The sequence below is a fragment of the Brachyhypopomus gauderio genome, chromosome 4 (assembly GCF_052324685.1).
Source record: "Brachyhypopomus gauderio isolate BG-103 chromosome 4, BGAUD_0.2, whole genome shotgun sequence".
Lineage (NCBI taxonomy): Eukaryota > Metazoa > Chordata > Actinopteri > Gymnotiformes > Hypopomidae > Brachyhypopomus > Brachyhypopomus gauderio.
Genome location: NC_135214.1, coordinates 33,316,802 through 33,343,272, shown reverse-complemented (window position 1 = coordinate 33,343,272; position 26,471 = coordinate 33,316,802). Strand labels below are relative to the sequence as shown.

The window sequence follows — 26,471 nt, the reverse complement described above, 5'->3', positions numbered from 1 at the left end:
TGGGAGGCGCAGGCGTGTGGGCGTGGTCGGTGTGGGAGGCGCAGGCGTGTGGGCGGCACAGGCGTGTGGGCGTGGTCTGTGTGGGAGGCACAGGCGTGTGGGAGTGGTCTGTGTGGGAGGCACAGGCGTGTGGGAGTGGTCAGTGTGGGAGGCACAGGCGTGTGGGAGTGGTCAGTGTGGGAGGCACAGGCGTGTGGGAGTGGTCAGTGTGGGAGGCACAGGCGTGTGGGAGTGGTCAGTGTGGGAGGCACAGGCGTGTGGGCGTGGTCAGTGTGGGAGGCACAGGCGTGTGGGCGTGGTCAGTGTGGGAGGCACAGGCGTGTGGGCGTGGTCAGTGTGGGAGGCACAGGCGTGTGGGCGTGGTCAGTGTGGGAGGCACAGGCGTGTGGGAGTGGTCAGTGTGGGAGGCACAGGCGTGTGGGCGTGGTCAGTGTGGGAGGCACAGGCGTGTGGGCGTGGTCAGTGTGGGAGGCACAGGCGTGTGGGCGTGGTCAGTGTGGGAGGTGTGGGCGTGGTCGATGTGGGAGGCACAGGCGTGTGGGAGGCACAGGTGTGTGGGAGGGGCAGGCGTGTGGGCGTGGTCGGTGTGGGAGGCGCAGGCGTGTGGGCGTGGCCGGTGTGGGAGGCGCAGGCGTGTGGGCGTGGCCCAAACAGAACTGAGCTTAAGACTGTGAAGACCAATCAGAATCCACCTGTTCTTGCCCTTCCTACAGTACAAGGGTGTAAAAGAAAAAAAAGTCAAGTCATCCTGGGGCATATTTGATGCTGAGCACAGAGACAGGAAGTGTGGCTGTATGCAGATGGTTAGTCATTTAGCAAAGCTCCCTGGGAGAATGCATGATGTCACCAGGGGGGGGGGCTGTTTGCGGTTGAGTGTCATGCTCAGGGTGTCTGAACTGGAGCTCAGCGGGTTCCTTATACGTCCTGTAGCGCCCGCCGCGGGATCAGGGGTCTCGCCCACACACGCTGGTTCCTGAGAACAACGCCTTTCATGTCTTTAAATACTCCAAATGTCAATTAGGGTATTTCTTTCTGTAGTTCCTTTGAAACGCTCAGGAGGCGATCGGACACGCTCAGTCAGTGCGCTGAAGGTCTTGTGTAATGTTTGCTTTAGATGATGTAAGAGCCGGGTCTGTTTCTCCACTCTGCTCCGCTCGAGCCCCTGGGTTTGGGCCCGGCGTTGGGAAAGGCTGACGTCAACTCCAGAGTGAGGTCATGTGTAATAATGTCTTTGTTGTTGAACGCTCCCAGTGAGTATGAGGGGCGTAACCCAGCACACACAGGAAATGAGGTCACAGCAAGCGTCCCTGCGAGCAGACACTGTTTGGAGTGTTGGGTGGGGTGTGGGGAGATGATGTAAAGATCAGCACATCGACCATACAAATAATGGAGATGTTTACAGAGTGAGTCCTGAGTGTAGCGGGATAAACTCCTTTCGTTTATTACCACCCATGACACTTTAACAACATATTAATATAAACGATGCCCTGCAGTTCTGGGACAGTCCCCGAGTGCCAGGAGAGAGTGTGTTTGAGTAACTGGGTCAGACCAGTGGCACGTCTGTTTGGGTTCCACAGTGTTGTCTGGAGGGGTTTCTTCAAGGTTTTCTTGTAAGAGCAGAGGGTTATGGTCCTGTGCTCTTGGGTAATTCAGCACAGAGTGGTAGAGTGGCGTCATCATTCATGAGAACCCCTGGGAACTGGGACACGTCATGGGTGGTGATGGTGCTTTTGTGAGGTGCCTCCCAGGTCATTGGAGCAGTCAAAGAGACTGTGTGTGTGTGTGTGTGTGTGTGTGTGTGTGTGTGTGTGTGTGTGTGTGTGTGTGTGTGTGAGAGAGAGAGAGAGAGAGAGAATGAGAGTGCGTCTGAAGGTGTGTGTGTGTGTGTGTGTGTGAGAGAGAGCGAGAGAGTGCGTCTGAAGGTGTGTGTGTGTGAGAGAGAGAGTGAGAGTGTGTCTGAAGGTGTGTGTGAGAGAGAGCGAGAGAGTGCGTCTGAAGGTGTGTGTGCGTGTGTGAGAGAGAGTGAGTGTGTCTGAAGGTGTGTGTGTGTGAGAGAGAGAGCGAGAGAGTGTGTCTGAAGGTGTGTGTGTGTGTGTGTGAGAGAGAGAGCGAGAGAGTGCGTCTGAAGGTGTGTGTGTGTGTGTGTGTGAGAGAGTGAGTGAGAGTGTGTCTGAAGGTGTGTGTGTGAGAGAGAGAGCGAGAGAGTGTGTCTGAAGGTGTGTGTGAGAGAGAGAGAGAGTGTATCTGAAGGTGTGTGTGTGTGTGTGAGAGAGTGTGTCTGAAGGTGTGTGTGCGTGTGAGAGAGAGTGAGAGTGTGTCTGAAGGTGTGTGTGCGTGTGAGAGAGAGTGAGAGTGTGTCTGAAGGTGTGTGTGTGTGTGTGTGTGTGTGTGTGTGTGTGTGAGAGAGAGCGAGAGAGTGCGTCTGAAGGTGTGTGTGTGTGTGTGTGTGTGTGTGAGAGAGAGAGCGAGAGAGTGCGTCTGAAGGTGTGTGTGCGTGTGTGTACTGACGTTCTTGCCCCTGGTCTCCCCCCAGTCCTGAAGTACATGCAGTTTGTTGAAGATTACTCGGAGCCGCAGCCGTCCGTCTTCTACCAGATGCCACAGAGCGAGCGCGTCTACGAGCAGCGCAACAGACACCTGCAGGAGGTGTACGGCTTCACCGACTCCTTCAGCAGCACCGACTCCACCCACCAGCCCGTCCCGCCGCCCGCACTCCCCCCAAAACAGAGACAGCTGGTGAGATCGAAGGCTGCCTGCATGTTTCTACAGCGCCACACACACACACACACACACACACACACATACATAAAAACTCCCACACACATGCAATCTCTGTCACTTACTCACTTTCACAAAAACACCCGCTCTCTCTCACTCATGCGCGGACAAACACACACACTTTTTTTCTCTTTACCTTAAGCTCACATAAATACTGGCAGTCTAAACAAACACACCCATCACACCCATACTCTCACTCTCTAATACAAACACACTCCGCATCCTGCACACATGCACATGCCCTAGAGAGACGCGTGGTCACGTTCTCCACGTGTGTGTGTGTGTGTGTGTAGGGTGTGGTGGTGCCTCCCTCTACAAACTGTGGTGAGGGCGTTAATTATTCTCACTCTCCATCGCTTCACACGCGTATCACTCGCACTCCCCTTACCCACAATCCTCCAAACTCGTCATGACAACACCACCACAGTTGCCAGGTGCCAAGTGTCAGTTTTATTTTTTTCCTCGTTCTGAGTTCATTATGTATTTCATCATCCAGCTGTTGTACTAGGGGGCATGGCCAGTGTGCCTTCTGGATGGGACAGCTGTTCATTATGTCCTTAGTGACGTAGGTCAGGCACTGGCAGCCTGTGGGCGAGTCAGGGGAGGAGCTGGACTGTAAACTCCTGTAGCACTGGCAGTCTGTGGGCGGGTCAGAGGCGGAGCCGGACTGTAAACTCCTGTAGCACAGACAGCTCTCAGCTTGGCACATCATGACCTCTTTCTGCTGACATGACGGCGCTCGTGGTCTTGAGTTCCGCATATCACGTATCTTTCGCTTCGTGGGTAATGTGACAGGCTTTCGCAGGGTTACTTTGGGCATATTTGGCAACCGTGTGTGCACTCCTCTCATCCGAAGTCAAGGTTTTCAAGAAGGCGTTCCTGTTTGTCGGTCCTGCCAGAGGGTTGTCCACAGGCCAGTCTTTCCTCTCAGTTCTCCCTGTGTGGAGGGGGGGGGGACCCCAGAGCTAGGCAAACCTCCACACTGAAGACTGACAGTAGGGTGTGGGTGGTTTTTGTTTTTGCTTTTCTTTTATTATTGTTATACACACAACCTGTGCAGTGTGTTCATCTCACCTGCTCGATTGCTGTGTGACTTATCCTTTTGTTTTGTGTGTGTGTGTGTGTGTGTGTGTGTGTTCTACCACTCAATAACCAATAAGCTGAGTTTGAAGTCCACTAGCACTAGTCTAGACTCTCTACTTCTCCATTTCTGGGGTTTCTTCGGTTTTCTTCAGTTTCCTCACTGTAGTGGCTGGTTTTTGGGCCAGTTTCTGAAGGTTTTCAGAAGGGGTCAGTGACCCTCTGTGCCCTGCACAATTTCAAAACAATAGTCTTGTGGCGACCGACACTGTGAGAACATGCAAACTAAGCTTGGGAGATTAGCTAATGGAGAATACTGTCTTCCATCTCACAGCTGTGGAGATATCCCAATAAATCCCTGAGCTTAACTTTGAGAGAGCACAGGTCTGTTTCTTCTACCCTAAGATTTCTTGTTCGAGGTATTTAGCTGTCGTATTTCAATCCTGATGTCTAGTCTCAGAACAGCTCTACACTCTTGATACAGGGCAGAAGCTAAAGGCAGCTCTGTCCTTTTGTTGAATATATCCAGACCAGCTTGTCCAGCCTTTGTCAAATGTACAAATATCTACTTGATCTGTTGCCAAATTAATAGAGCACTAGAGGCTTTGAGTAACTTGGCGTGACCTGCGACCTCTCGTTGCCGGTGGGTTACATGATGTCTGCTTCACCCGTGTCAGTCACTTTGAATAAAATAAAACATTAGCCAATGAGGTTGAGGGCTGCATTGTCCTCATCCTGCCCCTTTCAGTAACAGAAGGGATTGTGGGATATGAAGCACAAGCCTCCCTAACCCTCTGTCCTGCTCCTCTTCTCTGTCCTCCACTGTTTCTCCTGCGAAGGCCGAACTTCAGCTGTTAGTTCTGCTAACACACTAGCCTGTCTGATCCAGTCACTGCTGTGTGAGACACCCCCCTCCTCCTCTCCATCTTTAACCTCCTCCCCCTCCCCCCCTCCTCTCCATCTTTAACCTCCTCCCCCTCCCCCCTCCTCCTCTCCATCTTTAACCTCCTCCCCCTCCCCCCTCCTCCTCTCCATCTTTAACCTCCTCCCCCCCCTCCTCTCCATCTTTAACCTCCTCCCCCTCCCCCCCTCCTCTCCATCTTTAACCTCCTCCCCCTCCCCCCCTCCTCTCCATCTTTAACCTCCTCCCCCCCTCCTCTCCATCTTTAACCTCCTCCCCCCCTCCTCTCCATCTTTAACCTCCTCCCCTCCCCCCTCCTCTCCATCTTTAACCTCCTCCCCCCCTCCTCTCCATCTTTAACCTCCTCCCCCCCTCCTCTCCATCTTTAACCTCCTCCCCTCCCCCCCTCCTCTCCATCTTTAACCTCCTCCCCCTCCCCCCCTCCTCTCCATCTTTAACCTCCTCCCCCTCCCCCCCTCCTCTCCATCTTTAACCTCCTCCCCCCCTCCTCTCCATCTTTAACCTCCTCCCCCCCCCTCTCCATCTTTAACCTCCTCCCCCCCTCCTCTCCATCTTTAACCTCCTCCCCTCCCCCCCTCCTCTCCATCTTTAACCTCCTCCCCTCCCCCCCTCCTCTCCATCTTTAACCTCCTCCCCCTCCCCCCCTCCTCTCCATCTTTAACCTCCTCCCCCTCCCCACCTCTCCTCTGTATCTGCTCTCCTCTCGTAGGCCTCCTCTCACTCTGAGTCTTCTTCCTCGCCCTCCTCTTCCTCTCTGTCCTGCGCCCTGCAGCAGTGTGCTGGGGTCTCTGCTCCTACGGAGGCGTGCGCTCCTCCCGTCTTCGACTCCGCCTCCTCTGGCTGTCTGGGTTCTCCTCCTGCGCCGGCGGTGAGTCCGCTCCACACCCGCTCCCTCGTCCCCTCGCTCCCTCGTCCCCTTGCTCCCTCCTGCACTAACCTCGGCTAATACCCTCCCTTCACTGCCCATGTGGTATTGATCACACTATTGCACTAGTTAGGGACCCTAGTCAGCTTAGAACTGGGGGGGTAAAACATGCCGTACAATACAGTAAGTGTGTGTGTGTTTGTATAATATATACCTCCTCATTCATAAGCACTTAGCTTGCACAGCTGATGAAACTTTGTGTGTGTGTGTGTGTTTGGATTGTTATTGCAGTGATGGTGTAATATCATTTTAGTTGTAAGTGCATGTGATATGTGTTGCATGTTTGCATGTCCTTGTTGTTAATGTCATGGCTGAGATGATGATGATGATGATGATGATGATGAACATGGTGCTTCTTCGTGGCTCCCACACCCATGCTCGTGGGCACCTACGCTCCATCAGCTCCATCAGTGGTGCAGGGTTTGAGCTCCACCGAGCCGTGGCCACTCTGCAGGGAGGTGGTGTGAAGTGGGGAGGGGCGTGTGGGTGCAGGAGGGGGTGACATGCCCACACTCGTACCCCCCCTCAATGAGGGGAGCGCAGGGTTGACCCAGCGCTGGAAATGAAACGCAGTCATCACTGGGTTATGAAAAGGGGGCTCCATAGATACTGCTCACACACACACACACACACACACACACACACACTGAGCTAGTAAATATTAATGACTCTTGGTCTTCACTGGCTGTAATCATGCTGCCCCCAGCCGATTCGCTTTAGTAGCGGCTCTGTTGCTGTTCAGAGTGAAGCGGATGTTTCACAGTGTGTGATTGAGCTTCCCGTTGACACTCCCTGCTGTATGTGAATCACCACGGCCCTGTTGGTAAACACACGCTGATATAGTTACAGCTGTAAATAAATGTAGTTCACATGTATTTATTTTTTTACCTTATGATGAATAGATGGGAAAGATTTTGTGAGGTAATAAAGCATTTGCCTAAAACTACACTGCTCAAAAAAATAAAGGGAACACAACACAATATAACTCCGTCAACCACACTTCTGTGAAACCAACCTGTTCAGTTAGGACGCAACACGGATTGTGAATCAATTTGACCTGCTGTTGTGCAAATGGAATAGACAACAGGTAGATGAGAGGCAATTAGCAAGACCCCCCCTATAAAGGAGTGGTTCTGCAGGTGGGGACCACAGACCACTTCTCAGTACCTATGCTTTCTGGCTGATGTTTTGGTCACTTTTGAATGTTGGTGGTCCTTTCACACTCGTGGTAGCATGAGACGGACTCTACAACCCACACAAGTGGCTCAGGTAGTGCAGCTCATCCAGGATGGCACATCAATGCGAGCTGTGGCAAGAAGGTTTGCTGTGTCTGTCAGCGTAGTGTCCAGAGGCTGGAGGCGCTACCAGGAGACAGGCCAGTACACCAGGAGACGTGGAGGAGGCCGTAGGAGGGCAACAACCCAGCAGCAGGACCGCTACCTCCACCTTTGTGCAAGAAGGAACAGGAGGAGCACTGCCAGAGCCCTGCAAAATGACCTCCAGCAGGCCACAAATGTGCATGTGTCTGCACAAACGGTTAGAAACCGACTCCATGAGGATGGTATGAGGGCCCGACGTCCACAGATGGGGGTTGTGCTCACAGCCCAACACCGTGCAGGACGCTTGGCATTTGCCAGAGAACACCAGGATTGGCAAATTCGCCACTGGCGCCTTGTGCTCTTCACAGATGAAAGCAGGTTCACACTGAGCACATGTAACAGAGTCTGGAGACGCCGTGGAGAGCGATCTGCTGCCTGCAACATCCTTCAGCATGACCGGTTTGGCAGTGGGTCAGTAATGGTGTGGGGTGGCATTTCTTTGGAGGGCCGCACAGCCCTCCATGTGCTCACCAGAGGTAGCCTGACTGCCATTAGGCACCGAGATGAGATCAGACCCCTTGTGAGACCATATGCTGGTGCGGTTGGCCCTGGGTTCCTCCTAATGCAGGACAATGCTAGACCTCATGTGGCTGGAGTGTCAGCAGTTCCTGCAAGATTGAAGCTATGGACTGGCCCGCCCGTTCCCCAGACCTGAATCCGATTGAGCACATCTGGGACATCATGTCTCGCTCCATCCACCAACGTCAAGTTGCACCACAGACTGTCCAGGAGTTGGCGGATGCTTTAGTCCAGGTCTGGGAGGAGATCCCTCAGGAGACCATCCGCCACCTCATCAGGAGCATGCCCAGGCGTTGTACGGAGGTCATACAGGCACGTGGAGGCCACACACAATACTGAGCCTCATTTTGACTTGTTTTAAGGACATTACATCAAAGTTGGATTAGCCTGTAGTGTGTTTTTCCACTTTAATTTTGTGTGTGGCTCCAAATCCAGGCCTCCATTGGTTAATAAATTTGATTTCCATTTTTGTGTGATTTTTGTTGTCAGCACATTCAACTTTGTACAGAACAAAGTATTCAATGAGAATATTTCATTCATTCAAATCTAGGATGTGTTATTTGAGTGTTCCCTTTATTTTTTTGAGCAGTGTAGTACTGGTGTCCCCTGTGCTTCCTGGTGAAGGGCGTGTCCTCTGGACTCCTCCCTCGGCCACGCCCACACGCCCTGACCTGCAACAGTTAGGACAGGCGCACTAGTCACCCCACCACATTCCCTCACTTCCTGACTCACGGAAGTCTTCGTCTGGCTTTGTGTGCACGTCTGTGTGTTTGGTTTGTTCACGTCTCCGTGTGTTTCACAATCACAGTGAATTCTCACACCTGTGAGGGGCTGTGTTGCTACAGGGAAGATTTCACCCTAGCGAGCAGATCCCCGTGTCACTGGAGTGTAGATCGGGATTACTGCGTCTGGCACGACAGCCTGCAGCGTTGTGGAGGGTTTTGGTGTTTAAGAAGCCTCAATTGCACTCATAAAACTGTCAGTGATGGTAATTCCTGACTGGAGTTTAGCATGTCTTTGTCTCTCTCTTTCCCACTTCTCTATAACCCCCGTTCTCTCTCTCTCTCTCTCCCTCCCTCCCTCCCTCCGGCTTCCTCTTCTGTATCACCACTATAAAACATGAGGCCAGTCAGGAAGTAGTGGGGCATTTTGGCCTGCTTTCTGTCTCACTGCAGTCTGTCTCACTGCAGTCTGTCTCACTGCAGTCTGTCTCTGCTGTCCGTCTCACTGCTGTCCGTCTCACTGCTGTCCGTCTCACTGCAGTCTGTCTCACTGCAGTCTGTCTCTGCTGTCCGTCTCACTGCAGTCCGTGTCTCTGCTGTCCGTCTCACTGCAGTCCGTGTCTCTGCTGTCCGTCTCACTGCAGTCCGTGTCTCTGCTGTCCGTCTCACTGCAGTCCGTGTCTCTGCTGTCCGTCTCACTGCTGTCCGTGTCTCTGCTGTCCGTGTCTCTGCTGTCCGTCTCACTGCAGTCCGTGTCTCTGCAGTCTGTGTCTCTGCTGTCCATCTCACTGCAGTCTGTGTCTCTGCTGTCCGTCTCACTGCAGTCTGTGTCTCTGCTGTCCGTCTCACTGCAGTCTGTGTCTCTGCTGTCCGTCTCACTGCAATCTCTCTCTGCTGTCCGTCTCTCTGCTGTCCGTCTCTCTGCTGTCCGTCTCTCTGCAGTCCGTCTCTCTGCAGTCCGTCTCTCTGCAGTCCGTCTCTCTGCAGTCCGTCTCTCTGCAGTCCGTCTCACTGCAGTCTGTCTCTCTGCTGTTCGTCTCACTGCAGTCTGTCTCTCTGCTGTTCGTCTCACTGCAGTCTGTCTCTCTGCTGTCCGTCTCACTGCAGTCTGTCTCTCTGCTGTCCGTCTCACTGCAGTCTCACTTCCCTACATGTTCTGCTGTGCTGCTTCTCTCCGTAGAGCCAGACTGCTGGCGACGAGGCCGGCGAGGGTGAATATGTCAATCTGTATTCATCCAGCCAATCAAATGGAGACCCGCCACTCCCTAATGGTGTAAGTAGGAGGAGCCACGTCTGGTGAAGTGAGGCAAGGGCCCTCTCCCCGCCCCCTACCCCTTCTGTTCTGGTGTCTCCACTGCTGCTCTTGTGGTGTTCTTCTGCACACTGAAGAGTCAGACGTGTTTGTGGTTTGTTGTACAGCAGAGCTTCACATCACCGGGTCCTGTGGAGTCATTTATCTATTAATGACATTTCTGACATGTTCCTCCCAGAGGCTGCTGGGCTGAGGCTGTGTGGAGGCTAAAACTGAACAGATCGGTCAGGTTGTACCATTCTGAACATGTAGGCCTAAAGGGGTTTGGGGGGGTGGGGGCGGGGGTGTTGCGGTTTGCTGTTAATTACGTGCCACAAAACAGTTTGAGTTACTTCTGCTTCGGTTCATGAAATGTACCCCAAACACACTGAGCTGGAATGTTCTGGAATGATGTTCTGCTGGAGACACTGACACAATGTCCCAGCCTTCCCAGAGTGCTCAGGGATGCCACAGCCTATGAGGAAGTGCTGAGCCTTGATCTGGATGGTTTTGTACACGGGCTGGTCCTGGGGATATCAGGATGCTTCTCTGGTTCCACCCACGATTCTGTCGCTCTCACGACCTGTTCCTCACGCTGATGAGAGGAATCTCACATCTCCATGTCTAATTGCTTGAGCTGTGGTGCGGTGTTTGTGAGGCTGTCGTGTTGGTGAGGCTGTCGTGTTGGTGAGGCTGTCGTGTTGGTGAGGCTGTCGTGTTGGTGAGGCTGTCGTGTTGGTGAGGCTGTCGTGTTGGTGAGGCTGTCGTGTTGGTGAGGCTGTCGTGTTGGTGAGGCTGTCGTGTTGGTGAGGCTGTCGTGTTGGTGAGGCTGTCGTGTTGGTGAGGCTGTCGTGTTGGTGAGGCTGTCGTGTTGGTGAGGCTGTCGTGTTGGTGAGGCTGTCGTGTTTATGGTACGGTGTTGGTGAGGCTGTCGTGTTTATGGTACGGTGTTGGTGAGGCTGTCGTGTTTATGGTACAGTGTTGGTGAGGCTGTCGTGTTTGTAGTGTGGTGTTAAAGTCTCTGTGTGGTTGGCAGGATCCCAGCTGCGGAGCAGAAGACGCACTTCAGGACACGACCTTGGACCATGGCAAAGGGCAGGAGGACTCGGACAGGTACACTACCACACCACTGCCCCCCCTCTGCCTAGTGGTCCTTTTTTTTTTTTTTTTACCATTGACACAGTTTCATGCTAGCCATGTAATATACAATATCATTCAGAAAACTAGACCATAAGAGAATTTGAGAATGAATATGTGGATTAGCAGAAGGCTGTTTGTGTGCTGTGACACCCCTGATGTGCTCATGCGTGTCTGTCCCTCCCCCAGCTGGAGACAGCAGAATGGTGTGGACATTGGCCTGAGCTCCCAGGAGCTTAAAGAACTCTCGCTGGTCGATCACGAGGACATCATGGCTCACATCACACTAAAACAAGAGGTATCAGCGTTTGTCCGTCCCCATCTGGAGAGCAGATGGCGTTGTGGACTTGGGGACACCTGTCCTACTGCAGGAGGCATCATTTGGTAGGCCGTGACCTACCAAGGAATATCCACGGTAGTGTTTTGTGTGAGCTGGGTTGAACCTGCCTCAGCAGCGCCCCCTCTCTGCGTTGCTGCGGCGAGAGGTCCTAGAAGCGCTGGGTGAGAGTGCGGAGTGAGACACCGTGGGCGGGCAGGGTACTACCTGAACCTCCAGCCCCCTGAGACTCCACCGTGGGTGGGCAGGGTACTACCTGAACCTCCAGCCCCCTGAGACTCCACCGTGGGTGGGCAGGGTACTACCTGAACCTCCAGCCCCCTGAGACTCCACCGTGGGTGGGCAGGGTACTATCTGAACCTCCAGCCCCCTGAGACTCCACCGTGGGCGGGCAGGGTACTACCTGAACCTCCAGCCCCCTGAGACTCCACCGTGGGTGGGCAGGGTACTACCTGAACCTCCAGCCCCCTGCGGTGAACAGAGCAGTCCACAGAGCTACGTGTAGGGTTTAGCGGCTTATGTGTAGTGGATGATTCAGTGTTCTCATTTAAAATAACTCCACGCTTTCCGTTTTTAAACCTTTCTCTTCCTCTGTGTGGATTTCTGTATTTGAATCTCTCACTCTCTCTCTCACTCTCTCTCTCACTCTCTCTCTCACTCTCTCTCTTTCTCTCTCTCTCTCTCTCTCTCTCTCTCTCTCTCTCTCTCTCCTCCCTCCAACAGCACGATGATGGACCTGATGTCCGTGCGGGATCAGGGGATATTTTATTAGTTCATGCCACCGAAACGGAACGCAAAGGTGCAGTAGGGTTAATCTAAGCTGTGTGTGTGGGTGGGTGTGTGTGGGTGGGTGGGTGGATTGGGGAGGGGGGGGGGGGGGGGACCATAAAGGGGGCCAGACGGGTGAATGGTTTTCTTCTAATTCTTCTAATCAGTGGAATTTCACCTGGACTAAGATAAATAAATAAAATGAAAAGTGTGTAACAAAGAGTTAACAGTAGTTTTTGACACTACTGAATTAGGCAGGCATCTGAAAACTAGCCACCTGCTAAGCTATGGCTGTCCAGACAGAGCAGTGAATGGCATGTGGGTGTGAGCAGCGGGGCTTTGGTTTGTTTTTGTTGTAGGTGGTGGTTTTGTTGTGCTAATTCTGTGTTTTCTTTGGCAGATCTTGTTCTATACTGTGAAGCTTTCCTAACGACATACAGGACGTTTCTAACCCCAGAGGACCTCATTAAGAAGCTGCACTATAGATATCCTTTCTGAGCTGAACACAGGGCCCTGTGTTGTAGAACACAACCGCATTTCCATACTAGAGGGATTTACACAAGAGACAACGCACATGGTGATGACCCGTTTAGCAGTCCCGTAAAATCAGTTACTAAGTCAACATTTTATGATCTTAAGAACATCAAGATCAAAGCGTATCCACGTCTAGAGAAGCGCCTGTGTGTTTTTGGCTCTAGCAGAGTTGCCTCCGTAATGGCCTTTTAACAAGACTCCCAAAAAAGACAAACGCTGCTGCTCGAGTTGTCACTAAGAGAACACGTCCCCCTGTTCATGTACAGACACCAACTACCAGCATACTACAGATTTTACTTCATGGTGTTATGACTTGTTTATCAGTCGTTTAGTGGTGTAGGTCCAGAGTATCTAATGTCAGTCCTGCACGGGGTAAAGACTAAGATCAGCAGGAACCAGTCAGTCCTGCACGGGGTAAAGACTAAGATCAGCAGGAACCAGTCAGTCCTGCACGGGGTAAAGACTAAGATCAGCAGGAACCAGTCAGTCCTGTGAGGGGTAAAGACTAAGATCAGCAGGAACCAGTCAGTCCTGTGAGGGGTAAAGATTAAGATCAGCAGGAACCAGTCAGTCCTGTGAGGGGTAAAGATTAAGATCAGCAGGAACCAGTCAGTCCTGCACGGGGTAAAGACTAAGATCAGCAGGAACCAGTCAGTCCTGTGAGGGGTAAAGACTAAGATCAGCAGGAACCAGTCAGTCCTGTGAGGGGTAAAGATTAAGATCAGCAGGAACCAGTCAGTCCTGTGAGGGGTAAAGATTAAGATCAGCAGGAACCAGTCAGTCCTGTGAGGGGTAAAGACTAAGATCAGCAGGAACCAGTCAGTCCTGTGAGGGGTAAAGATTAAGATCAGCAGGAACCAGTCAGTCCTGTGAGGGGTAAAGATTAAGATCAGCAGGAACCAGTCAGTCCTGTGAGGGGTAAAGACTAAGATCAGCAGGAACCAGTCAGTCCTGCACGGGGTAAAGACTAAGATCAGCAGGAACCAGTCAGTCCTGTGAGGGGTAAAGATTAAGATCAGCAGGAACCAGTCAGTCCTGTGAGGGGTAAAGATTAAGATCAGCAGGAACCAGTCAGTCCTGTGAGGGGTAAAGATTAAGATCAGCAGGAACCAGTCAGTCCTGTGAGGGGTAAAGATTAAGATCAGCAGGAACCAGTCAGTCCTGTGAGGGGTAAAGACTAAGATCAGCAGGAACCAGTCAGTCCTGCACGGGGTAAAGACTAAGATCAGCAGGAACCAGTCAGTCCTGTGAGGGGTAAAGATTAAGATCAGCAGGAACCAGTCAGTCCTGTGAGGGGTAAAGATTAAGATCAGCAGGAACCAGTCAGTCCTGTGAGGGGTAAAGACTAAGATCAGCAGGAACCAGTCAGTCCTGTGAGGGGTAAAGATTAAGATCAGCAGGAACCAGTCAGTCCTGTGAGGGGTAAAGATTAAGATCAGCAGGAACCAGTCAGTCCTGTGAGGGGTAAAGACTAAGATCAGCAGGAACCAGTCAGTCCTGTGAGGGGTAAAGACTAAGATCAGCAGGAACCAGTCAGTCCTGTGAGGGGTAAAGATTAAGATCAGCAGGAACCAGTCAGTCCTGTGAGGGGTAAAGACTAAGATCAGCAGGAACCAGTCAGTCCTGTGAGGGGTAAAGACTAAGATCAGCAGGAACCAGTCAGTCCTGTGAGGGGTAAAGATTAAGATCAGCAGGAACCAGTCAGTCCTGTGAGGGGTAAAGATTAAGATCAGCAGGAACCAGTCAGTCCTGTGAGGGGTAAAGACTAAGATCAGCAGGAACCAGTCAGTCCTGTGAGGGGTAAAGATTAAGATCAGCAGGAACCAGTCAGTCCTGTGAGGGGTAAAGACTAAGATCAGCAGGAACCAGTCAGTCCTGTGAGGGGTAAAGATTAAGATCAGCAGGAACCAGTCAGTCCTGTGAGGGGTAAAGATTAAGATCAGCAGGAACCAGTCAGTCCTGTGAGGGGTAAAGATTAAGCATGGAGAGGCAGCGTTTACTGCAGATCCCATTTCTAAATGGAAGCAGCTGTTTGAGATGTTTGAGCTCTAACACTAGATGTTTTTAAACCAAGGTTACAGTTTAGATATAATTTCAGTTCCTGTGGCACTGCACTTTTAACTTTTAAGCACCAGTTTTTTTTCTTTCTTTAAATCGTTTCTAATTTGTTCATTTTAATATTATTCAAATGTCTTAATATCTCAAAGACATGCATCTGATCACCACCATGGCTTCTGGTTGTTTGTTGATCACCTTCGGCTTATTCTGTAATGGCTGGCTGCCTGTGACTGGTGTTAAAACCAAGCGCAAAGTGATTTTTAAATTTTTGAACGACGGAGGGTAAACGCACGCACAAATCTGAGTTTTCTTTAACCCCTCGGCACGTTTACTAGGTTCTCTCAGAGCATCGACTCCGGTAAGAAGCGAGTGAGCAAGAACACGTTCTTTGTGCTCGTGCGTGTTGTGGATGAGCTCTGGTGAGTGATGCTCCTGCTGTACGTGACATCACACGTTCCCCATTATGACACGATATGTTGTTGTGTAGTGATGCTCCTGCTGTACGTGACATCACACGTTCCCCATTATGACACGATATGTTGTTGTGTAGTGATGCTCCTACTGTACGTGACATCACACGTTCCCCATATGACACGATATGTTGTTGTGTAGTGGTGCTCCTGCTGTACGTTACATCACACGTTCCCCATTATGACACGATATGTTGTTGTGTAGTGATGCTCCTGCTGTACGTTACATCACACGTTCCCCATTATGACACGATATGTTGTTGCGTAGGGATGCTCCTGCTGTACGTGACATCACACGTTCCCCATTATGACACGATATGTTGTTGTGTAGTGATGCTCCTGCTGTACGTGACATCACACGTTCCCCATTATGACACGATATGTTGTTGTGTAGTGATGCTCCTGCTGTACGTGACATCACACGTTCCCCATTATGACACAATATGTTGTTGTGTAGTGATGCTCCTGCTGTACGTGACATCACACGTTCCCCATTATGACACGATATGTTGTTTTGTAGTGATGCTCCTGCTGTACGTGACATCACACGTTCCCCATTATGACACGATATGTTGTTGTGTAGTGATGCTCCTGCTGTACGTGACATCACACGTTCCCCATTATGACACGATATGTTGTTGTGTAGTGATGCTCCTGCTGTACGTGACATCACACGTTCCCCATTATGACACGATATGTTGTTGTGTAGTGATGCTCCTGCTGTACGTGACATCACACGTTCCCCATTATGACACGATATGTTGTTTTGTAGTGATGCTCCTGCTGTACGTTACATCACACGTTCCCCATTATGACACGATATGTTGTTGTGTAGTGATGCTCCTGCTGTACGTGACATCACACGTTCCCCATTATGACACGATATGTTGTTGTGTAGTGATGCTCCTGCTGTACGTGACATCACACGTTCCCCATTATGACACGATATGTTGTTGTGTAGTGATGCTCCTGCTGTACGTGACATCACACGTTCCCCATTATGACACGATATGTTGTTGCGTAGTGATGCTCCTGCTGTACGTGACATCACACGTTCCCCATTATGACACGATATGTTGTTGTAGTTCTGTTTTTGATGGTTTCTATTCTGTGGCCAGCTTGGTGGAGCTGACGGAGGACATTCTGAAGCAGCTGATGGAGCTGGTCTTCAGTCTGGTGTCTCAGGGGGAGCTCAGTCTGGCCCGCGTCCTCCGTAAGAACATTCTGCACAAGGTGGAGCAGAAGAAACTTCTGAGTTACACAAACTCCCTGAAGACGCTGGCGGCCCGAGGCGTAGCTGCCAGGTATGTCCTCACCCCCAGGAGCTCCCGGCCCCTCCCTGAACAAAGGCTGCACTGGGCTTCCTGCTGGGTTGGGAGAGGGTTGACGTCAGCATAACATGATGTTTGGACGGGTTTGGGATGGTCCAACGTATGGATGAGTTTGGGATGACGCTCTGCCTGTGGTTTTGGTCTTCTACAGGCCAGGCACGCTTCATGACTTCCGTAGTCATGAGATTGCAGACCAGCTGACGCTTCTAGATGCAGAGCTGTTCTACAAGATAGAGGTAAAACTCCTCCAGTGGTTTCACACAGATATTACAAATATCCAACCTCCGTTTAAATGCTAATGTAGCTTCAACTCTTATTTTAAGTCATGTTAACAAACAGAATCAAACTTAAGCTTGGTTCTTTTCCTTAAACGTCTCAAAGTTTTCCATAAAGTTCTTTTCCTCAAAGTTATCTGACATTAAAGTGCGTGTGTGCGTGTGCAGATCCCGGAGGTCCTTCTCTGGGCAAAGGAACAGAATGAGGAGAAGAGCCCCAATCTCACCCAGTTCACAGAGCACTTTAACAACATGTCTTACTGGTAAGATGGAGTACTTTTTTGATATCTGTCTGAAGTTCAGGTGCACGATAATGAGTCTAAATGTCCATGTATGATCACGAAGACTCTCAAAGAAGGATCTTTGGTCTTCATGGGTGACTGAGTGGTTCACTGAGAATCTTTCCTCCCAAGGGTACGCTCCATCATCATACTGCAAGAGAAAGCTCAGGACCGGGAGAAACTGCTCCTCAAGTTCATCAAGATCATGAAGGTAAAGATTCAACATGCTCAGCCAAAGCTTGCCTCTGCTGACTTGGTGTGCCATGCCACAGCTGACCCCTCCCCTCCCCTCCTCTCCTCTCCTCTCCCCTCCCCTCCCCTCCCCTCCTCTCCCCTCCCCTCCCCTCCCCTCCCCTCCCCTCCTCTACCCTCCCCTCCTCTCCCCTCCCCTCCTCTCCCCTCCCCTCCTCTCCCCTCCCCTCCCCTCCTCTTCCCTACCCTCCTCTTCCCTCCCCTCCCCTCCCCTCCCCTCCTCTCCCCTCCTCTACCCTCCCCTCCTCTCCCCTCCCCTCCTCTCCCCTCCCCTCCCCTCCCCTCCCCTCCCCTCCTCTACCCTCCTCTCCCCTCCCCTCCCCTCCCCTCCTCTCCCCTCCCCTCCTCTCCCCTCCCCTCCCCTCCCCTCCCCTCCTCTACCCTACCCTCCTCTTCCCTCCCCTCCCCTCCCCTCCTCTCCCCTCCTCTCCTCTCCTCTCCCCTCCCCTCCTCTACCCTCCCCTCCTCTCCTCTCCTCTCCCCTCCCCTCCTCTACCCTCCCCTCCTCTCCTCTCCCCTCCCCTCCCCTCCCCTCTATCCACAGCACTTAAGAAAACTCAACAACTTCAACTCCTACTTGGCAATACTGTCTGCGCTGGACTCTGCACCCATTCGGAGGCTGGAATGGCAGAAACAAACCTCAGAGGTTGGCTGGCATCACACGGATCTGCGCTGCTTGTTCTAGAAAACAGCTCTGCATTGTTTGACTCTGTGTGTGTGTGTGTGTGTGTGTGTGTGTGTGTGTGTGTGTGTGTGTGTGTGTGTGTGTGTGTCCTCTCTCAGGGTCTTGAGGAGTACTGCACTTTAATCGACAGCTCCTCCTCGTTCCGAGCGTACCGTGCAGCTCTGTCGGAAGTGGAGGCTCCCTGCATCCCATACCTGTATGCACCACCTCGCCCCGCCCACACCTCCTTCAAAAGCACCTTGTGTTGAGGTGCACACGTTTGCATTCAGCACTAAATGCTTCATGTTTCCTCTCTTACTCCATGTTCCCTCCCCTGGCCATGTACAGAGGTCTCATCCTCCAGGACTTGACCTTCGTTCACCTCGGGAACCCCGACTTTATTGATGGGAAGGTGAACTTCTCCAAACGCTGGCAGCAGTTCAACATCCTGGACAGCATGAGACGTTTCCAGCAAGTGTGAGTGTCCCGGCCGAGGACGCGGCCATGAGGACCACGTCCTCTTGACTCGTGCCAAAGGACATGGGCAAAATCAACCAGCAGAGTAGAATAGACCTGACCGACATTTACAGGCTCCTGATCAGCTCTTCGTTCTCCTACATATTGGTTTGTTGATCGTGGCCCATATAAAGGAAACTCAGATGAATCTTTAGGATAAGTGACTACAACCTGTATGTGAATATGTCCGATCTTCACCCTTCCCTGTTCCATTCTGAATCGGTGGGTTTTCTCCTTATAGGCATTACGACCTCAAACACAACGATGACATCGTCTCCTTCTTCAACGACTTCAGCGACCATCTGGCTGAGGAGGCGCTGTGGGAGCTCTCTCTGAAGATCAAGCCACGCAACATCACGCGACGCAGAACAGAGCGAGAGGAGAGGACGTAGAACCTCCGCCCGCCCCAAACACGCCATCGCAGACACGGGCGACAGCAACTAAATAACGAAAAGCAATTAGAAGTGATTGTGAAGGCAGCTACTAGGCCGGAGGGGCGTGCACTGCGTTTCTACAGCAGTTTACAGGACCCATTTGGGTGTGGGGGGGATTTTTAAGGTATCGGAATTGCACTGCATCTAGACCTGTGTAAATACGCCAGAGCCACAGCTCTAGGAGACGCCCCTCTGGGTCAGATGTTTAACGAGATTCATGTTGGACGTTGTAATGTGGAACTTGAGCTGATAAGCCCCTGCCTTTTGGATAACTTAGTGTTGCAGTTTAGGGCCAGCACTGTGGGGCGATGCAGGCCGGACACACTGCGACTCAACAGTGCCCTCTGCCTGTGACATGGTGCCATCACTCCTGTGCAGACCAAGGGCTTGAGATGGTGAACTTGTGGGTGGGAATGTTTTTTTTTTGGGGGGGGGTTGCTAGTTTGTTGTTGTTTGTTTTTTTTATGAGAAAAAGATGCACATAAGACTGTTTACTGAGGATTTTGGATGAAGTGATGTATGTATTTGCAATCCTGATTTTAACAGCTTTCACCGTTTGGCACTGGGTCTTGGTATCTAAGGTCAGTCTCTGTTTATGGCACATGGCCAACATGCTGTGGGGAACCAAGCTTTGCACTTTACTGGGCATCAGACACCTTACGTTGCTGCTGTCGCCCCACTGAAATAACAGGACTCCTCAAACAGGCTAACGTGGAGTTAGCCAAACCTGCCGCTCCAGCCCCACACCCCTCCCACACTTGTCCCGCCAGTGTCCTCTGCTACGATACGCTCTGGACGTGTCCTGCTGCGATACGCTCTGGACGTGTCCTGCTGCGATACGCTCTGGACGTGTCCTGCTGCGATACGCTCTGGACCTGTCCTCTGTTACGATACACTCTGCTACGATACGCTCTGGGCGTGTCCTCTGCTACGATACGCTCTGGACGTGTCTTGATGCGATACGCTCTGGACGTGTCCTTTGTTACGATACACTCTGCTACAATACACTCTGGGCGTGTCCTTTGTTACGATGTGTTCTGGACGTGTCCTCTGCTTACGATACGCTCTGGACGTGTCCTCTGTTACGATACACTGCTACAATACGCTCTGGGCGTGTCCTTTGTTACGATGTGTTCTGGACGTGTCCTCTGCTACGATGCGCTCTGGACGTGTCCTCGCTAATATTTGGTTGTGTCTTGCTGTCCATTCTACATGATGTCTAGAAACGAAAGCCACACTTTTAACAGCCCAAGTCTTCCAGCTATATTTATTAAAACTGTTGCTACATTTTTCAGGGAAATATATTAGTGAGTCTTGTGAATTGTGTAGTTATGTGCAGTACACTCATACTTCTGGTGAGTAGTGTAGCTACATTTTCATGTTTGTGGTTTATTTTTAAAAAAGTGTGGCATCTAGACTTCTACAAATGAAAGTCAAACAGGACCAGGAAGTATTGGTGAAGACCGGGCCAGAGAAGCACACGTGTAACTGTTCGGGCGTACCCTCAGAGCCCGATACCTAGTGCCTAAAGCTGTTCAAATGGTGGGGTTGTCATTTCGCTTTGGATAATGCATTTTTTGTGTGTGTGCGTGTGTTTGTTTTTTTGTCTTTTGTTTGATTGTTTTTAGGATTTTACACAGACACTTTTGAAGAAGGTCACTCTGTCTCTGCGGTATGAAGCTCTGAAATGTGCACTTAGTCGTTTTTCTTGAACAAAAAGAAAGGCTGGGATGGGTGTTGAGTCCAGCTCTGCCACACAGGAAGAGAGGCGTGGAACCTCTGTCATTAATAGCACTGACGGCTAGATCAAAAACCAGTCAGCAATCGGTACAGCTGATGGTTCAGGTCTCAGCATTACACCAACGACTAAAGCAGTGGTAGCTAAACCAAAATTGCTTGACGATAGTAGCCAGTGGTTATTTACGTAATGTTAACTGGTGACAGTTTCATCTTACTTATTTTTAGTAGTCAACTAGTTTGCCAAAATCCATAAGACAGGTACTTCTGCCATACTGTGTGCTAGGAAACACTGAGTCTGTAATTTGAGACTTCAAAAAAGCAAAAAAAACATGACTCGTCCAAATGGAAGCAAAGGAAAAATACGAACGTTTGGACTTTGTACTGAAATAAAATGAAAGATATCTGTGCACATCCATTTGAACCCTGCTTTAAAAAAGATGCTTATTGACACTTTTTTTAAAGCTACATTTTATTGTTTTTAATGTATTGCCCCTTTTTAAAGGTGTGGCCTTAAAGCCTCTCTGGTAAAGGACCCAGAGTGCTTCCTTAGTAGGTGAGGCACAGATGTGCCCTGGGTTAAGTGTGCGGTTCAGTGTTGGCACCGGCCTTTAACAAAAACTGGTCATGCTATTCCACTGGACAAGCTTACAGAATTTCAACGGTGGTAACTGTAGCCATACAATAATAGTATTGTGATATAATAGTACTGACGTTATTGTTCTGTGATTGTGGCAAACTCTTCAAGAAGAGTGAAGGTTGTTTTTTTTCCCCACTAAGAGTGGGGGGGGTTTTTTGTTTGTTTTTTAAAGCACAGAAGAGTAAGTGATGTTTGCCTCTGCTTAGGAATTGTAGATAAACAGTTGGAGGAACTGTTACTGAATAAAAAGCTTGAAGAGGAACTTGCGCCTCTTGATTTGTTCAGACAAGTAACGTGATGAATCCATTTTTAGGCCACATTACTGTCAACGCGGCTTTTATTTTATAAAAAAAAATTACCTCAGGTTCACCCACCAAGTAAACGACACTAAGAACACATTTCACAAAGCACATTTTGACGGTTTTCTTTGTAGTGAGGAAACTTTTATACTTCTTTGGAAAATACGTTTGTATTCACTGAACGCCTCTCGCTCTTCTCGGAAATACCATCTTCAGACTAGTGGTCTGCACGCCCCGCCCTCTTCCCCGTGCGCACTCACTGGTGCGACATGAGCGCGGAGACTTTTATTTTGAAATGACTTTTTTTTAAACTGCCATTTTAAATTTTTCCTCGTTTATATTGCACCGTCTTCCGCAGTACGAGTCTTCGTTTACAAACATTTTTTACATTTCTCGTTTATCAGAAATCAATCAAAGATGAATGTGATCGATCATGTGCGGGACATGGCGGCGGCGGGACTCCACTCTAATGTTCGGGTCCTCAGCAGTTTGCTCTTGACCATGAGCACCAACAACCCGTAAGCGTCTACTCGCCTTACCGACGTACAACCTCCGCCCGCAGTCGGTTGTTGTCTTTACGGGGGGGGACATTCAATACCAACCCCTAGTCTGTGGCACACAGGGTGTATTTTAGACCATGCGTATATTTAAAACGTTATTATTCCAGCTGAGTTGGGTTAGTCGTCTTCTTCCCCCCATCCTGTCCACCAGCTAGTCTTTAACTCCAGCAGGACGCCGTCCTGCGTTGACCGACGTGTCCGTGGTTCGGCTGACGTTTGGCCGTCTTGTCTGGTCTGCACGGTTGTGTGTCCCCGCAGGGAGCTCTTCTCTCCGGCGCAGAAGTACCAGCTCCTGGTGCACCACGCCGATGCCATCTTCCACGACAAGGAGTACAGGAACGCAGCCTGCAAGTACAACATGGCGCTGCAGCAAAAGAAGGTGCTCAGCAAAACTTCCAAAGTTCGTCCGTCCAGCACCGGCGGGACGTCTTCGGTACAAGCCCAGGTGAAGCGGCCCGTTCCGCCAAGGGCGTTTATAACACGACGTGGCCCGGTGTATCCAATACATTGAATACTGTACACTTTGTACTTTCATTATGTATACATTCACGCATGCATACATAAATATGCGTGTTTATTCCCCCCACCCACACACACAGAATTTGCCCTCAGAAATTGAAGTGAAGTACAAGATTGCGGAGTGTTACACTATTCTGAAGTTGGACAAAGATGCGATCTCCGTGCTGGACGGGATTCCCTCCAGACAGAGGACTCCAAAAGTATTTTCCTTTTCTCTGTGGCTACCGTAATGTTTTCCTGCTAACCAAATATCACGTATATTAGCGTACAGATCTCATTTTTGTTCATGGTTTGTGAAACTCATGTCTAATTGTGTGTTTGTTCCAAACACACCAGATCAACATGATGCTGGCAAATCTGTACAGAAAGGCAGGACAGGAGAGATCAGCAGTCACCAGCTACAAAGAGGTCCTGAGGCAGTGTCCCCTGGCCCTCGATGCCATCATCGGTAGGTGAAAGTAAAGCCCTTGTGGGCCTTCGAGTGGTTCAAACGCCACTGCCGGAGAGGTGGAAGTCTCTCACAAGCCCCTTCCTCCCGACTCCTGCAAGTCCAGTTGGGAGTGTGGCGGTGCGGTGAGCTGTGTGTGTGGTGGCTTGCAGGTCTGCTGTCTCTGTCGGTGAAGGGAGCTGAGGTGGCGTCCATGACCATGGACGTCATTCAGACCATCCCCAACCTGGACTGGCTTTCTGTTTGGATTAAAGCATATGCCTTCATCCATGGGGGAGACAACCACAGGGCCATCAATACTATCTGGTGAGGAGCAGAGGGGGGAGGGGCCCTGATCATGGTCCTGATTGTCCTGTTGATTTTTTATGTTAAAGTTCTTTTGCTAAGATCCAGGTGAGTTCAGGTTGGTGATGTTTTGTTCGATGTTTTATCTGCAATGTTGTCTGTTACCCTGTGGCTATTTTTGAATGTGCTGAGCCATTTCGCGTGCATGTAGAGAACTCGACAGTGCACCTCCTAATGGCAGCTGGTTCGTCTTGTGCAGCTCTCTGGAGAAGAAGTCTCTCCTCAGGGATAACGTGGACCTGTTGGTGAGCTTAGCGGACGTTTACTTCAGAGCTGGAGAATCGAAGAACGCCATCCTCAAGTTTGAGCAGGCGCAGATGCTGGACCCTTATCTGATCAAAGGTGCGGACGCCAACGCGCTCGTTTCTCCGTACAGGTCGCTCTTCCTGGATGTTGTTTGGGTGCCGAGTTCCTCTGTGTTTGGGTGATGAGTGAATATGGTCTCACGCACCCTGACTGAGGCGCTGCTTCTTCACGCTGCTCTGTAGGTATGGATGTGTACGGCTACCTTATGGCACGCGAGGGGCATCTTGAGGACGTGGAGGTTCTAGGGGGTCGTCTGTTCAACATCTCAGACCAACATGCCGAGCCGTGGGTCATATCCGGGTGAGCACCAGTCGGGCCTCTCCTGACACACACCTGCACCTGTCTCCTGTAGATTTGAACGTGCTCTAGACTCCCGATGGCCGACCTGTGATGTTTTCTCATCAGCGTACGGTCAGGCCCTGTTGTTGGAATGGCATTAGCAAGGGAAGCACGCCAGTGTGCGCAGATGGGTGGGTGGGACCTTAAGGCAGGAACTGTGGAGTCTATACGGTTGACTGACACGTCTGGACAGCCAACCACAGCAGACTCGTCCTCTAACCTCGCCCCCTCTTTCGTTCTTCAGATGCCACAGTTTCTACAGTAAGCGCTACTCGCGTGCGCTATACCTGGGGGCGAAGGCCATCCAGCTGAACAGCAACAGCGTGCAGGCGCTCCTCCTGAAGGGGGCAGCGTTGCGTAACATGGGTCGTGTGCAGGAGGCCATCATTCACTTCAGAGAGGCCATGAGACTGGCGCCCTGCCGCCTGGACTGCTACGAAGGTGAGGGGTCGTGGGTCACACCTGTACGGTAGGGAATGAAGAAAGGTCAGGAGGTCACTTCCCCCTCGAGACTTTGAGCAACGCTGGAGATCTTCAGCGGTTTACCATGTAGATCAGATCTTGGTTTTGTCTGAATGTTTCAGCGTAATCCTCAAGGATCTGCGACAGCTGTGTTTGGCTGCTGCGTCTCCTCTGTTGCAGGAGTCGGGACTGCACACCTGTATCCACTCTCTCTGTGTCCGTACCGTAGGGCTGATTGATTGTTACTTGGCGTCCAACGGCATCCGTGAAGCGATGGGTATGGCCAACAACATTTATAAGACCCTTGGTGCCAACGCACAGACTCTGACCATCCTGGCCACCGTATGTCTGGAGGACCCCATGACACAGGAGAAGGCCAAGACGCTTCTGGATAAGGCCCTGGCCCAACGCCCAGACTACATCAGAGCCGTGGTGAAGAAAGCAGAACTTCTTAGTACGTGGCCTGTTTGTTCGCAGATAAGTCCTGCGCTGAGTATGTCGCATTTATTTCTGTCGGTGCTCCAGTCGTATGTACCGGGACTGTGTGTTTTGTACTGTTCTTTAGGTCGAGAACAGAAATATGAAGAGGGCATAGCACTCCTGCGAAGTACACTGGCCAATCAGAGTGACTGCATGCTGCACAGAATGCTGGGAGATTTTCTAGTGGCCGTTAACGATTATCAGGAGGCCATGGACCAGTATAGCATAGCACTCAGGTACCGGTTACTTCTTGGGCAACCTCTTCCTTGGTGTGACCTTTAGCTCCCGGGCTAGCTGTCCACCGAGGACGCCAAACACAGCTTGCCTTTCTGTTGTTTCCATTGGATGATTGATATTCTTACGGTTGCTACATTATGGCATAAGTGGTATAACTAGCTCGCCCGCCTCACAACAAGGTCGTTTACGCCTTGCAGACACTCATTTAGGATTCGTGCATGAGCGGGGATCCATTGCTTTTCCTGAACCAGTGTGCCATTAACCCATGCGGATTCCTCCTCAGCCTGGACCCCAACGACCAGAAGTCTCTGGAGGGCATGCAGAAGATGGAGAAGGAGGAGAGCCCCACGGACGCCACGGTGGAGCTGGACGGTGACGACATGGAGGGCAGCGGAGAGGAGGGCGACCTGGAGGGCAGTGACAGCGAGGCGGCGCAGTGGGCCGACCAGGAGCAGTGGTTCGGGATGCAGTGACCCCGCACGCCTGGCGCGGGACCTCAGCGCGGCGTTTGAGCGGGTCTCCTTCTGACCCATCACCGCACGGTAGGATCTCTCTCAGATCAGCACTGTTAACTCTCCGAGACTGATGCGCATATATATAGTATAGACCCTGGTGTAGTCGGTAATGGTGCAGCACCGCCCCCTGCAGGCTAGGAGAGCTACCTGAGCAGGTGTGAACAGAAATAGCTTGTTTTCTGAATGCGGGAGCCGCTGTGGTGGGTCGGCGTTGTGGCGGCGCCTAAAGCAGCTTTCTTCAGTACCAGAGACTTCACGTGTAGAGAAACAGAAGCGCTAGATCACTAGTTGCAGGTCCAGTCACATGCGACTAAAACTGCCCCCTGCTCACGTGGGATGTCGGATACAGTGCTTGACCTCTGACTTTCACGTCTCTCTTGGACGATCTGACTTTTTTCTGAGGTTGTCTCACTGAGCTCTCATTTGTCTCACTGAGCTCTCGCACCGTTCCTATCCCTGTAAAAGCCTCATTAACTGCTGGCCTCTAGCAAAGGAGGTCCAGATCCCATTAAACCAAAGAGCAGATTGACTACCCTGAAGATCTGCCCTGCCCTGCCCTGCCCTGACCCAGGAGTGCTACCTGCCCTGACCTGACAACGCCGTCTCCCCCCCGGCTTGACCCCGAAGTGCTATCCTGCCCTGACCTGAGAACACAGCCCCCCTCCCGACCCAGGAGTGCTGTCTCTACACCCTGACCAGACTCTAATCCCCACACTCATCCCAGACTAAAGTGCTCTCTTTGGTGTTGTAATTTTTTTAAGATGTTTATAACGTTGTATGGTAATTGTGAATTGTGAATAATACTATTTTTGGAATGTTAAAATAAAAATCATGAACTGCTTTAGTATGCGTCTTTTTAAAATGTTTTTTGAAGTCTTACACACACACACCATACACTCTTTTGGATGCAG

The 26,471-nt window shown here is 51.1% G+C and overlaps 2 protein-coding genes across 9 annotated transcripts in view; both read left to right on the top strand.

Annotated features, from left to right (window-relative positions):
- rapgef1a (Rap guanine nucleotide exchange factor (GEF) 1a) overlaps window positions 1-21,312 on the top strand; it is a 35,929-nt gene extending 14,617 nt beyond the window's left edge. For 2 of the 8 annotated variants that reach the window (XM_077004093.1, XM_077004096.1), the window contains 16 exons: window positions 2,534-2,736; window positions 5,490-5,648; window positions 9,506-9,598; window positions 10,653-10,729; window positions 10,943-11,051; window positions 11,814-11,889; window positions 12,259-12,343; window positions 14,777-14,869; window positions 16,039-16,224; window positions 16,403-16,487; window positions 16,695-16,789; window positions 16,940-17,018; window positions 17,604-17,705; window positions 17,843-17,940; window positions 18,072-18,200; window positions 18,481-21,312. In XM_077004093.1, the coding sequence (XP_076860208.1) occupies window positions 2,534-2,736; window positions 5,490-5,648; window positions 9,506-9,598; window positions 10,653-10,729; window positions 10,943-11,051; window positions 11,814-11,889; window positions 12,259-12,343; window positions 14,777-14,869; window positions 16,039-16,224; window positions 16,403-16,487; window positions 16,695-16,789; window positions 16,940-17,018; window positions 17,604-17,705; window positions 17,843-17,940; window positions 18,072-18,200; window positions 18,481-18,631 (1,820 nt within the window). In that variant the 3' untranslated portion in view covers window positions 18,632-21,312. The remainder of the gene's footprint in view (window positions 1-2,533; window positions 2,737-5,489; window positions 5,649-9,505; window positions 9,599-10,652; window positions 10,730-10,942; window positions 11,052-11,813; window positions 11,890-12,258; window positions 12,344-14,776; window positions 14,870-16,038; window positions 16,225-16,402; window positions 16,488-16,694; window positions 16,790-16,939; window positions 17,019-17,603; window positions 17,706-17,842; window positions 17,941-18,071; window positions 18,201-18,480) is intronic. The other 6 variants (XM_077004098.1, XM_077004100.1, XM_077004094.1 and 3 more) reach the window with 5 other exon arrangements.
- Window positions 21,313-21,660: 348 nt separating this feature from the next.
- anapc7 (anaphase promoting complex subunit 7) lies at window positions 21,661-26,404 on the top strand. Its single transcript, XM_077004116.1, has 11 exons — window positions 21,661-21,867; window positions 22,168-22,354; window positions 22,509-22,628; window positions 22,765-22,876; window positions 23,029-23,182; window positions 23,421-23,563; window positions 23,710-23,827; window positions 24,111-24,307; window positions 24,558-24,782; window positions 24,894-25,044; window positions 25,329-26,404. The coding sequence occupies exons 1-11, from the start codon at window positions 21,767-21,769 to the stop codon at window positions 25,516-25,518; spliced, it is 1,698 nt and encodes a 565-aa protein (XP_076860231.1). The 5' UTR covers window positions 21,661-21,766; the 3' UTR covers window positions 25,519-26,404.
- The last annotated feature ends 67 nt before the right edge of the window (window positions 26,405-26,471 follow it).